This window comes from Hypomesus transpacificus, chromosome 20 (assembly GCF_021917145.1).
Source record: "Hypomesus transpacificus isolate Combined female chromosome 20, fHypTra1, whole genome shotgun sequence".
Classification (NCBI taxonomy): domain Eukaryota; kingdom Metazoa; phylum Chordata; class Actinopteri; order Osmeriformes; family Osmeridae; genus Hypomesus; species Hypomesus transpacificus.
In genome coordinates this window covers 4,319,664-4,332,606 of record NC_061079.1, presented here as the reverse complement: position 1 = coordinate 4,332,606, position 12,943 = coordinate 4,319,664, and the positions used below count along the sequence as shown (strand labels likewise).

General features: G+C 45.8%; 1 protein-coding gene across 1 annotated transcript in view; it reads right to left on the bottom strand.

The window, feature by feature from the left end:
* LOC124482538 (neurexin-2-like) overlaps positions 1-12,943 on the bottom strand; it is a 59,971-nt gene that overhangs the window by 27,138 nt on the left and 19,890 nt on the right. The window contains exon 2 of the mRNA XM_047042894.1: positions 3,039-4,322. Coding sequence (XP_046898850.1) covers positions 3,039-3,762 — 724 coding nt within the window. The 5' untranslated portion in view covers positions 3,763-4,322. The remainder of the gene's footprint in view (positions 1-3,038; positions 4,323-12,943) is intronic.

Genomic DNA, 12,943 nt, shown 5'->3' with positions numbered 1-12,943 from the left:
CACGCGTTTGATTTAGCTGCCGCAAAGTCGGCGTTCATCCCATGATTTCTCTCAACAGACATATTCCATAGCTTTCACTGCAAAACAAAATATGAATTTACCATATGCTGTAGCAGCCTATTTATCAAATGCTTCACGTAACCCCCCTGTTTGCATTTGCAGTTACGTAAGACAGCCAAGGGGTGTTGGGTTAAGTGGTGTGCAGGTGAGTTTTACCGTCTCAACTCCTCCTGTCTGCCCGGATTGTGATCGTGTTCACAGATGCATTTTCTCTCAGGATTTACCCCTGGTAAAAAAAAAAAATTGTCTGACAGCCCATTGGTATTCCATGGCTCCATTTTGGTGGAGAAACAGCCTTGTCTCCTCAGACAGAGGCCTGACTCTGTGACTCAGAAGATAAAGAGAAACCAGGCGAGCGCTGCGGGGGAAGGGGAGAACGATGACAGCTATCGCCATGTTATACCTTGACAAGGAGCAATGCTGTGCAGCACGGATTGATCACTTTGAGGTGAGCACACAGCACAGTAGTCTATTGCTGGAATGCTCTATAGTGCAACCAAAGTATATACAGTGCCCTCCAAAAGTATTGGAACAGTGAGGCCAATTCCTTTATTTTTGCTGTAGACTGAAAACATTTGGGCTTGACATCAAACGATGAATGTGAAACCAGAGATCAACGTTTCAGCTTTTATTTCCAGGTATTTACATCAGGATCTGATGCACAAATTAGAAAATATCACCTTTTTGTTCGAACCCACCCATTTGTCACGTGAGCAAAAGTATTGGAACATGTGACTGACAGGTGTGTTTTGTTGCCCAGGTGTGTCCTATTACATACATTATTCAATCAATAAATACCACTGAATGTCTACACTCAGGTTCAGATTGGGTAAGATAGGTTTTGTCTATGCAGACTGTATTCAGAGGTGAAAACAACATGAAAACCAGAGCGCTGTCTTTGGGTGAAAAACAAGCAATTGTGAGTCTTAGAGAAGATGGAAAATCAATCAGAGCCATTGCAGAAACATTGGCCATAGCCAGTACAACCATTTGGAATGTCCTGAAGAAGAAGAAAACTACTGGTGTACTAAGTAACAGACGTCGAACAGGTAGACCAAGGAAAACATCAGCAGTTGATGACAGAAACATTGTGAGAGCTGTAAAGAAAGACCCTAAAACAACTGTTAGTGAGATCAGCAACAACCTCCAGATGGCAGGAGTGAAGGTATCACTATCTACTGTTCGCAGAAGACTTCATGAACAAAAGTACAAGGGCTACACCAGAAGATGCAAACCACTCATTAGCAAGAAGAATAGGAAGGCCAGGCTGGAATTTGCCAAAAAGTACAGAGATGAACCTCAAAAATTCTGGGACAAAGTTTTATGGACTGATGAGACAAAGATTAACTTTTACCAAAGTGATGGAAAGGCTAAAGTTTGGAGAAAGAAAGGAACTGCTCATGATCCCAAACACACAAGCTCATCTGTGAAACACGGTGGAGGTAATGTCATGGCTTGGGCTTGCATGGCTTCTTGTGGGACGGGCTCATTAATCTTCATTGAGGATGTAACACATGATGGCAGCAGCAAAATGAACTCGGAAGTCTACAGAAACATTTTGTCTGCCAATTTAAGGAAAGATGCAACCAAACTGATTGGCAGAGCCTTCATCATGCAGCAAGATAACGACCCAAAACACACTGCCAAAACAACAAAGGAGTTCATCAGGGGCAAGAAATGGAAGGTATTAGACTGGCCAAGTCAATCTCCAGACTTAAACCCTATAGAGCATGCATTTTACCTGCTTAAGAGGAGACTGAAGGGAGGAACCCCACAAAACAAACAACAACTGAAAGAGGCTGCAGTGAAAGCCTGGGAAAGCATCAAAAAGGAAGAATGCAAAAGTTTGGTGACGTCAATGGGTCACAGACTTGCTGCAGTTATTGAAAGCAAAGGATTTGCAACTAAATATTAAGTCTTATTCACTTAAATATGTTTTAAGTATATCTGTTCCAATACTTTTGATCACATGACAAATGGGTGGATTCAAACAAAATGTGATATTTTCTTAGTTGTGCATCAGATCCTGATGTAAATACCTGGAAATAAAAGCTGAAACGTTGATCTCTGGTCTCACGTTCATTATTTGATGTCAAGCCCAAATGTTTTCAGTCTACAGCAAAAATAAAGGAATTCGCCTCACTGTTCCAATACTTTTGGAGGGCACTGTATTTTGTGTCCTTTTTTTCTTCTGGTACCCTACAAAACCAAATGCTTCACATAACCCTCTTCCAAAATGCATCACACCATTCTGTCAATTAGAGCAATTCATTTTAAGCCAAGTGGAATGGTGACAACTAAAACCACATATTTTAAAAATTATAATAATCACAATATGCAAATGGTCTACAGCCTTTCAACAGATGAATTAATTTGATGAATCCTTTGTCTTTAATAATAGGTATGAGTATGTGAGTGACAGCAGCCACCTAAGGTAGGCACAGTTTACATGAGTGACATTACATCCAGCAGCAGAACAATAGCTCGCAATCCTATCCCACCACGATCCTAAGTGGAGGCCTGATTGACTCATTTTCCTCAAGCCGTGAAATAGTCATCTACTTCCGTAAAACAGTCAACCGCCAGTGAGTGGGGGGGAGGGGGGGGGGGGGGCTTAAACTACCGAAAATTGTACTCATAATCAACAGCATATCCAACCATCTCACCAAACCCCCCCAAGCTTTCAGAGACAGTCTGTCAAGCTGTGCTGAAATATAGATAAGCACAACTCTTCTCTCCAAATAATTAATGAAAATGAAAGTCGAATGAGATAATGACTCCGAATTACAAGTAAAGCCCAAAGGAATCCCTCAAAAACCGTCATTTCACTCCATAAAGCAATCAGTTCAACTGCGAAGGCGTTCCGAAGACGAAACCTCACACACACAAACGGGCACGCGCCGGCCCAACACGCACAAATACACAGGAGGGTCAATTGCATTCACGCTTTTCTCGACTCATTATCTATTTGGGCTCACCTTCATGGCAGTATTTCCCCTTGTAGCCAGTGTTGGTGCAGTCACATTGGACCTCCACCTCTTGGGTAGAGCACAGGCCTCCATGACCACAGGGGTTGTGCGCCGAGCACAGATACTCGGCGTCGCTCGCGACCCCCTGGCTGTCGAGCAACACGGGATGGCTCTCGCCCAGCCTCAGGTTGACGATCAAGCCGTGGTACGGGGGCTCGTATTTGACGGTGCTGGACGTGAGGGCGGACAGGCGAACGTCGGGAGGGATGCCGCCCACAAACAGGTCGCTGGCCACCGCCATTTCGCTCCTCTTGGACCTCACTTCGGCCGCCTTGTCCTCGTTGTCCACCTCCAGCCGGGTCTCGCGGTAGCTGCGGGTGAGCCGGACGCGGTGCCAGCGCCGGTCGTCGACGCGCGTCTCCGTGTGCAGGGACGCCGGCTCGGCGCAGTGGATGGTGAAGCGCAGCTGGAGGCGCCCGTCGGCGATCAGCAGCTCCAGGAAGTCGCAGTCGCCGCCGTCGTCTAGGTACAGCACGAGGGCCTTGCTGCTGTTGGTCTTCAGAAGCAAGCTCAGCTCGCCCGCCATTTTGGCGGACTCCCATTGGCCGTAACGCGCCCACTGGCCAGGAAGTCCCTCGTACTCCAATGCGCTCGTCAGGAGCATTCCAGTCAACAACAGCAGGGGCCAGGTGCTGGTGCCCCATACCCCACACATTCCCTTCCAGGATCTCATTTCCCTCCTCTGGCCCTTATCCCTCCTGCTCCTGTGGCTCTCCTGGATTGCTAATTCTCCACAGCTAAAAAAAGGCAGGATTTATCCCCTGGCTATAGGGTCTTTTGTTATTGCCCTTTAATGTGCAGAAATAATTCGATTTCGACGGAATCTTCTAGAAGCTTTTTTGTTGTTGCTTTCTTTAACTTTTCCTCACTATCCTGATTCTCTCCGTAGTCTCTCCATCGGGGGACATTGGCGAGAGGGAAAAAGGAGATTTCAGGAAAAACACACTATAACGAACAGGCTTTCAACATGGCCGTAACCATATGTTTGGGAATATATTACCACAGATCAAGGTTGTGTGGTTCTCTCCGGTAGTGAGGTCTGTGAGCGTGGGTTCAGAGGGAGTACAAACCAACGGGGGGAAAATCCTCAGCTCGTCTGTTGTCGTCGCTCTCCTCCGCACACCATTTACTGGCCTCCCTCCAGATGTGGTCCGCTTGGTCCTCAAGGTTAGCTAGGCAAGCAGCCAGGCACGAACAGGTGCAGCCCCTTTCATCCTCCGTAGCCAACTGCTTCTACGAGACAGAGATAAACACACATCTTAAGGGGGCTGGATGGATAATTGACAGTGAAACATTTAAGAAAAGCCCGCCCATCATTGCGACATGACCAACCTTTACGGCATGTAAATCGCGAAGGGAAAGAACGTGACAAATCATTCGGCTAGCCACACAGAGTGAGATAAAAAGGGAGAGAGAGACTGTAATATTGCAAATGCTTTATTTATGACCTCTCCAGGCGCCACAGCCGAGACCCGGACGAAGGCAAGGAGGGTTCTATTTGTGTTCAAGAGGCTCAGAAGTTTGAAAGCGACTCTTTTGGGGGACGCATCTAAATGATGTCAATGTTGACTTTGTGAATTTTGCCCTTTTAAACGGTCATCGTACGCATTTTCAACAATCAGTGTATTGACAGGACGGAGGAAATGCAAGTAATCAGTTTCAACATTTAACGAAAATTGAAATATCTGTTAGCATGACAGGAAATTAAATATAGGGCATGATTGGGAGTACTTTGACATTTCCCTAAGGTTATCGCTCAAACCCTCAGGACAGGGTCAACAGAATCCATCCCACTTGGAACACAACACATTATGCCATCTTAGATCGGTCAAGTAGCCTAATCACCGATCGACCTGCTGCTGTGTTTAGTGTATATTTAGAGATGTCCTAGAGAATATTCTGTAGTGTTAGTTATTTGGCAATACGGATGTGCTTTTCTGTGTTTAGTGAATTAAATACCATCTGCTTAGAAAGACATGCGTCGACTTGTCAGGTCTCAAGGAAAGGGATACTGTTTTGGTATGATAATGTTGGATAAAGGAATAAAGACAGACACCAATGTCAAGTTCAAGGGCCTTGTTCAAGCATTGCACAAATCCCTCCACGCTGAGACCGGGGAACAGTCCGGCTAGTCGATTACCTATCAACTGGACTCCGTAACAGATACTTATCGCAGCAAATGGTTTCTTTCGAACAAAACACAAGGAATGTGTTGTGTGAAAAGTATCACTACACTGCAGACTTCATGTGACCCAAGAATATTCACTTCAATTAGCGCAATTATTCCCTGTAAGCCTGCGTGCTGCTTTGAGAAAGCTCCCCTCCACCGCTCCATCTAATAAGCTGAATCAAATCAAATTCATCTTGATTAAAAACAGGCCCATTCTGAGCTCCCTATCCACCCACCGTAAAGTGCCACAGACTAACTGTCGTCACAGACAAATGTGCCTCTGCCCGCCTCCCGAGAAATTGCCTGCAGCATCAGACAAACTGCCCTTCGGATTACCTAGCGGATTTTCCGAGGCCTGTTGTGATGAGAGGAGTTTTTGTCCTGCCTCAAACCACGATGACGAGGACGGCTGTAGACACCTCACCTCAGAAGGAGCCAAGCGCTTTGAAGTCAGTCGTGGCTTCGGCAGATACAATAAGAGATTCACATTAATGGAAGAAAGCCGTTGCAGAATGGCACATTAACACGGTCCAGTAGGTAACGCTGAACGCACCGTAGGGCATGGGCCTACCACCAGGGACGGACTGGGAGTAAAAATAGGCCCTGGACTTTGACCCAGCATTCCACAATCGGTATCTGCTTTGTGCAACAAGCAGATATTTGGGCAAACAAACAAAGCCCCGATTTTTTTTAAACAGTTGACAATATTTCACTGCTAACATAGAAATAACATTGATTTAGAATTATAACAAATAACCCATTTGTAAGTGTGAATCGTCAAATACGAATTATATTTCTGTAAGTGTTAAAATTTTACATTTATGCATTTAGCAGACGCTTTTATCCAAAGCGACTTCCAAGAAAGAGCTTTACAAAAGCTATTTATCCTGTATCTGAACATTCCAGAAGTGTAATGTCTGTATGTAGTGTGCAAGGTGCACGTGCAATTTTAGCTACCATTTTCACCCAACATTGTAAAATGACAACAAAGACAAAACTAGCCGAAAATCAAATGTGATGCATGAATTCCACAATAACTCAGTAATTATTTGAAGTACATATTCTAACCCCAAAATCACCCCAAACATTGAAATGAGTTTACGGCCTTATGGCCAGATCTATATACATATTTAGTATCCAATAGCATTGCAAGGCAAGACAATAAGACCCAATGGCTATGTAAATGTGGTCTGTTTAAAACACCTCCATTTTTGCAAATGGGTTTTTTGGAGAGCTAAAGGTGACATTGTAATTTACCAACAAGGGCTCTTACAGGGTTAATAATTAAAAAATCAAGCCGAGGTTCAAGGCTGAGGTAAAAAAAAAAAAAGACAAGAACAACAATCGGCTGTTCAAGGCTCGGGGAAGCGCATGCGGAGACGGTTGGGATTGGAAGGAGGGGGTCGAATGGAGGGCGGGAGAGACAGCGGGGCGGGAGACACAAGTCTGACGAGGAGCCCACTGCTTAAAATAAATCTAACGCCTGTGCAGGATGGCTAACGGATCAATGCAGAGAAGCCTGCCTCCCTCCAAAGTGTGAGCTGACAGGGCTGAACACATCCGGTAACGCCCGTGAGAACGCTCGGGATCTATTAGACACCCCGAGAGACGGGGATTAACGCCAGTTAGCGTGGCCCATGTAACACCAACAATGACTAACACGAGGATTAAAACAAATAAGTAAAGATTCACCTCGTCAGCCATGCGTGTCACACAAACAACCTTTGTGCGCGAGACTGTTTAAGGTGTTGTAAAGCAAATTCCATGATTTGCTTCTCAGTACATTATATACGTGTGAAATGAGTTGCTGAAAGCATGTGCAAAGCTCTAAAACTTTGTCGCCCTGAAATGTGGAGTTAGACCGTTGAACAGTTTCTCACCCGTTTTCAAGTCAAGTTTTGTATCGGCGGGGCAAAACCCAACCAATCTACGTCACAGCCACCTGTCTAATTTACGTCAGATCACAGACGGTTGCATTCTGTTTCTCACCTGATAAGATGCAAAGACAAAGTAATTAACACATAAAACACTCAGAGACTGCAGATGGGTCTGTTCTGATATCTGCAATTGTTTTAGCTAGTGTTGCTGTTGTTGCTAAATTCAATAAATTAGACACGCCCCCCCCAGGTCTCAGAGAAGCAGAGGAGAGTCCGCAGAGAAGATTTGTGAATCTGCGGATTTTCTCACGATTTCAAAGCCTAATTTAACATACTTGTCTGTGTTTTTTTTCCCATTCGAATTTGAATGGGTAGTAGACAACACATTCTTCCGTGGTGTGATGAACTTCAAACTCCTTTTCTATTCCACTTTACAGCATCTTTAAGAGTGTCTGCTAAATGACTAAATGTGTGTGTGTGTGTGGGGGGGGGGGAGGGATGAGGCGCTTCCTGTTCTCTATCTCTGTTCCCCTTTACTGGCATCAATGCTGCTAGCTCGACATCCCATCAAGTCAAGTCTCTCTGACTGAGCACATGGACAGAGGGCTGGTGACCGGTGGGCGATGACCTTGAGGGTGTAGGCTGGTTTAGATGCCATTCCATGTGCGTTCGTCAAGCCCTCCATGACATCCAATGTAAAAAATACCTACACAATAAAAATTGGATTCGATGCGACGACAACAGCAACCCGACGGGGACAATCCGTGAAAAAAAAAACGAGGTTACCATCAAATATTGAATTTCCGATGGGTCCTTTTTCCCCCCGAATATTTCGCCCTGAACCACGCCCTATTCTGGAAGGGATTGAGAATGCCTAAACAGCTGACACATGCAGAGTGCTCTCCTAGCGCACGGAGCGGGGTTAGGGTTGTGGCGGAGAGAGCATGGATGGGGAGCACGCTACAAAGAAGGGGCAGAGAGCATGAGTTATGAATGAGATCCCTCCAAATGCAGCGCATGCATTATTCACACGGGAGACCATCTCCTACAACCGGGCCCGTCTCCCCCTGTGAGCTCAGAAGGGGGGAAAGAAGCTTGTGAAAACATCCACCCCCCCCACCCCCCCGGAAAAAAAGGTCAAGAGACGAACTCGCGTGACGTCGATGTCACACCAGCGACTCGAGTGGACGGGAGGACGGAATTGAAGGGAACCCGTCTCAATTTAGATCATGTCGTTTAGGAACGCGGCTCGCGGTCGCGAGGCTTCCCCTGGGGGCGGGTTAAAATGAGAATGTGAGTTTGCAGTTGGGCAGGAGGAAGGAGGGGGGGGGTGTGGCTGGTATGAGGTGGCGACGAGGTCCATGGGTTCTCGGGCAGAGAGAGAGCTGCGAGCCCGGCTAGACTGCGAGAGGAAGTGACGACCGCGGCCTCCGCACATCTCCCGGCCCGGCTGCTAAGCGGGGGTGACACCGGTGACAACGCCAGTCACATTACCCCGCCACTTCAGGTCCCTTCCTCCTCACCTACCTGCCGACGTCCAGCCGAACTGACAGGACGCTGCAGTGAGCCACACACCACTCAACTCAACCTGACACTCAGGCGTCAACGTGAGCCTGCAGCCATTTGATAAGAACATCTTTATCCTGCCCATCAAATAGGCTACGTATACCAAATGTATACACGCATACATATATATACATACATCATGTATACATATATGTATATAAACATTATGACCACCTGCCTAATATGCTGTTGGTCATCCGTGTGCCGCCAGAACAGCACAGGCACGGACTCTAGTAGACCTGAAGGTGTCTAGTGGTCTCCAGCAGAGGAACATAAGCAGCAGATCGTTCGAGTGCTGTCAGTTTGCGAGACCAAGCTGCAGTGGATGGAGCTCGCCGCTCCGACGCATCCCACCGGTGCTATACACAGCCCCCAACACAGCAGGGGGCCACGCAACACATTCATCCCGTAACCATCGTTAACATTCTCTCTGACTCGTGCTCACAGTAGACCGTTGCCTCGGTTGGGACCAGACAGGATAGCCTTGGTTGCCCTCGTGCATCGATGAGCCTCGGGCGTCCAGCACCCCCGGTGTTGGTTGGTGGTCAGTTGGAGTCAGATGGCTGAGCGGTGAGGGAGTCGGGCTAGTAATCAGAAGGTTGCTGGATCGATTCCCCACCGTGCCAAATGACGTTGTGTCCTTCGGCAAGGCATTTCACCCTACTTGCCTCGGGGGGAATGTCCCTGTACTTACTGTAAGTCGCTCTGGATAAGAGCGTCTGCTAAATTACTAAATGTAAATGGTCTGACCCTCCATGGTCCTCTGTCCTTGTCAAAGTCACTCCGGTCCTTACTCTTGCATCCAGCACGTATAATAACTGTTCACTCATCTACCCAGACCTGGACATGCGCCCTTGTTTTGAGATGATCAACCTTATTAGCTTCACCTGTGAGTGGTCATAATGTTTGGGCTCATCTGTGCACATTGCATCTATTTTATTATAAATGTATAAGGGAGTCAGATGGCTGAGCGGTTAGGGAATCGGGCTACTAATCAGACGGTTGCCCGTTCTATTCCTGGCTGTGCCAAATGACTGTGTCCTAGGGCAAGGCACTTCACCCTACTTGCCTCAGGGGAATGTCCCTGTACTTACTGTATGTCGCTCTGGATAAGAGCGTCTGCTGAATGATTAAATGTAAACGTATACAGAATGAAGGATCGTTGTATGTTGAACATGTTGCAGGTATGTGTCCTGTGTGTGTGACAGCAGCTGACACCCACTTAGCATTGCACGGTGCACCTCTGGATTCTGCAACATACCCAGGCTTCACCCGCTTCGCTGGCCCACCTGCCAATCACGCCCAAGCACTCATCTGACCTCTGACCGCCTCTCTCTTAAAGGGTCTAGAGAAGACCAAGGGAGCATGCTCCACCGGTAATAATTGGTGGCTCTCAGCCGGAATGCTCCGGAGGGACTGGGGGGGAGATTGATGTGGAAAGAAACGAAGGCGGTTCCTGGTGTCCATCCACCTGGATCAGCCCAAGGCCACCTGACCCTGGCTCACCCTAGCGGTTCATCTACAGCCCTCTGCTGCTCTATCATTTCTGTTGTCTCTTCATTTCCCATGGTCCCTCTGTTTCCCTCTTCCTCCAGTCCCCTTCGAACCCCTCAGCACCCTCCCTCCCTCCGTCTCTCCCCCTCCTCCACCAGTCTATCTGGGCTCGGCGGAGGTGGATGGGCCCCCGGGCCAGAGAGATGAAAGCGGCAGGCATGGGCGTATAGAGGCCCTGGGGAGCACCTCCGCGCAGAGCCTGCCAGAGAGACACGCACCCACACTGAGCACCGGGCACGCTGCCACACACACACACACACGCGCGCCTAGACGGACGCACACTGAGACATCAAGTGCGTCCACGCATGCCTGTACCCCGGTCCAAATGCTTTTTCACAGCATTTCGTTGCGTTTCGTCTGTGTTTCTCTCTTCCGAAAATGGTTGAATCACCGTTTGATGTCTCACGGTGTCACATCTTTTGTGGGTTTTTGTTCGCCGACACATTTTGTGCCTTCCACAAGTCAGTCTGTGGCAAATTGTGATGAATTTAAAGTAGTAAAAAAAATTCAAGACTCATAAAGACTAGACAAATTAAAAGCATTGTTTGATTTTGTGTGTGAGCACGTGCACTTGCATGTTACTGTTTGTTTATAGTTTTTCACTAATAAACAAATGACATAAAAATGATGAATGTTATGAAACCCATAGAAAACCATGAGGTAAGGACCCCCATTCAAATGCTAAGTAGCACTGTTTTGCTGTAGATCAACACAAAGCTTTGCAAACATCTACAGCGACCTTATTTGAATAAACCACAAACATAACAATAAACATCTTTAAAATCCAGTAGAAAACCCTGACATTCTCATTACCAATCTCCTCCAACGGAACAATGACATAGCTAACAGTAGCATTAGACAACCCAAACACATAGCAAGTCATTTGCATGACATTTGACATGACAAACCTACTTTAGAACCATTTAGGTCATGCATTAGACTGTTTATCTCCACATCGTCATAACAGGCCTGTTCTGCTGATGTGTTGGAGTCCTGGGGAGGCAGGGGACGGTGAACAGAAGCTGATTCCTGGACAGAAGATGTGGAGGAGGAAGGTGAAGACTCTAGATGATCTCCAGAGGCCCTACTGCAGGATAACACACCACAAACTGCGTCTCAGTTTTGGTGTCTTGGTGTGTCTCGAAACTATTTTGCGTCAACACTTTAGCTCCAGGTCCTTGTAATCGACGTTTATGTCATAAATTAATAGGTGGTACGTTCTTAGTGAGTCTTATTGACATATTACAGTTTTTTACAATCACTATGACAATTTCTTCAATACTTATCACGTAAAGTTTCTTAAGTATTTCAAAACGTATGAAGTTTCCTTAACTCTTGACGCACCAACACACCTACCACACACAATTGACAGTTAATTTCATGCTCAAAATCGCTTATTGTAAACTAAATTCAAACACTAATTTTCATAACACAAAAATACACTAAACAATACACCATGTCTACCAAAACACTGACACATGTTCTCTTTCAACAGGAACATTTCATCAATCATTGCACAATGTCATAAAAAACACTAACATCAGATGGAATTACAGAAACGGCATTCTTTTATATGTGTCAGGTCTCACAGTATATGGATCATAGATTGTGTTTTGAATGCAGGTTTTTTTGAAGCCTCTTTACATTTTTGTTTTGTTGGGTTTAGTAAATGCATACATTTTGTTTCTTTTCCTGCAGAAATTCAGAACAAAAAATGAATGATCCATCTCAGAGTAGCTTTATAGAATGTACGGTTACTGTATTGAAAAAAGAAGCAAGAAACATAATTGCTGCAGTAAAGGCTTCATTTGCAACAGGACATTACTGCAAGAAATATGCACTACAGCTGCCATTGACAGTATTTCATCAGTTACCCTAGCTCTGGCCCTTCTTTGAGCACCACCACACATTCTAACTCCTCCCCCTCTCCCTTGTCCTGGTACTTGTCTTCCTCTCCCTCATGCAGGCATCACTGTATTCTTACTTTCTTCGTGTTGCTCTATATTTTTCTTTTTCCACATAAGTTCAGCCCAAAGAGGTCCTCTGCTGAATATCCTCTTTATATATACCTTATGGTCATGGGATTGAAAGAACCTCAACACCTGAGTGTTTCCTAGATGGGAATCAGCTGTGATGTATTTGCATAACTTCAACCAGCTGTTTCTAAGTAGCAATGGCATAAAATACCGGGGATATATTTGTGTTTCAGTTCACAATGTGAACAGCTGTTCGCTTTGACTTTAGCCAATAAGTTAGGTTTTGAACTGTGTCAATTGTACAGCCAACACAGATGGATGTTGTTTTAACTGTGTCAAGATTTAAGAAAACTTGTTAGAGTATTGAAAGAATTGTCATAGCGATTGTAAAATACTGTAATGTTAATGACGGCTTTTATTACCTATAAACTAACACTTACCTTATCGTTAGACAACACTAACCCTAGCCGTTACCCTAATCCTTATGCATAACATTAACACATAGTCTCATTAGAAGTTTTATTAATGCTAATAAGCATCTGAGAAGCGCATTATTACTTTACATTTACACTTCTTACTAGCACCTGGGTCTAAATTGTAACCACGTTTGTTTTATGTTAAAGTTAGCCTGGCTGCCAGCCCAAATTCTCCCCGCCCACAAAAACATTTGGTCGGGAAGTTGGGTCTGGAGGGTCTCGTATTGGGAACAAC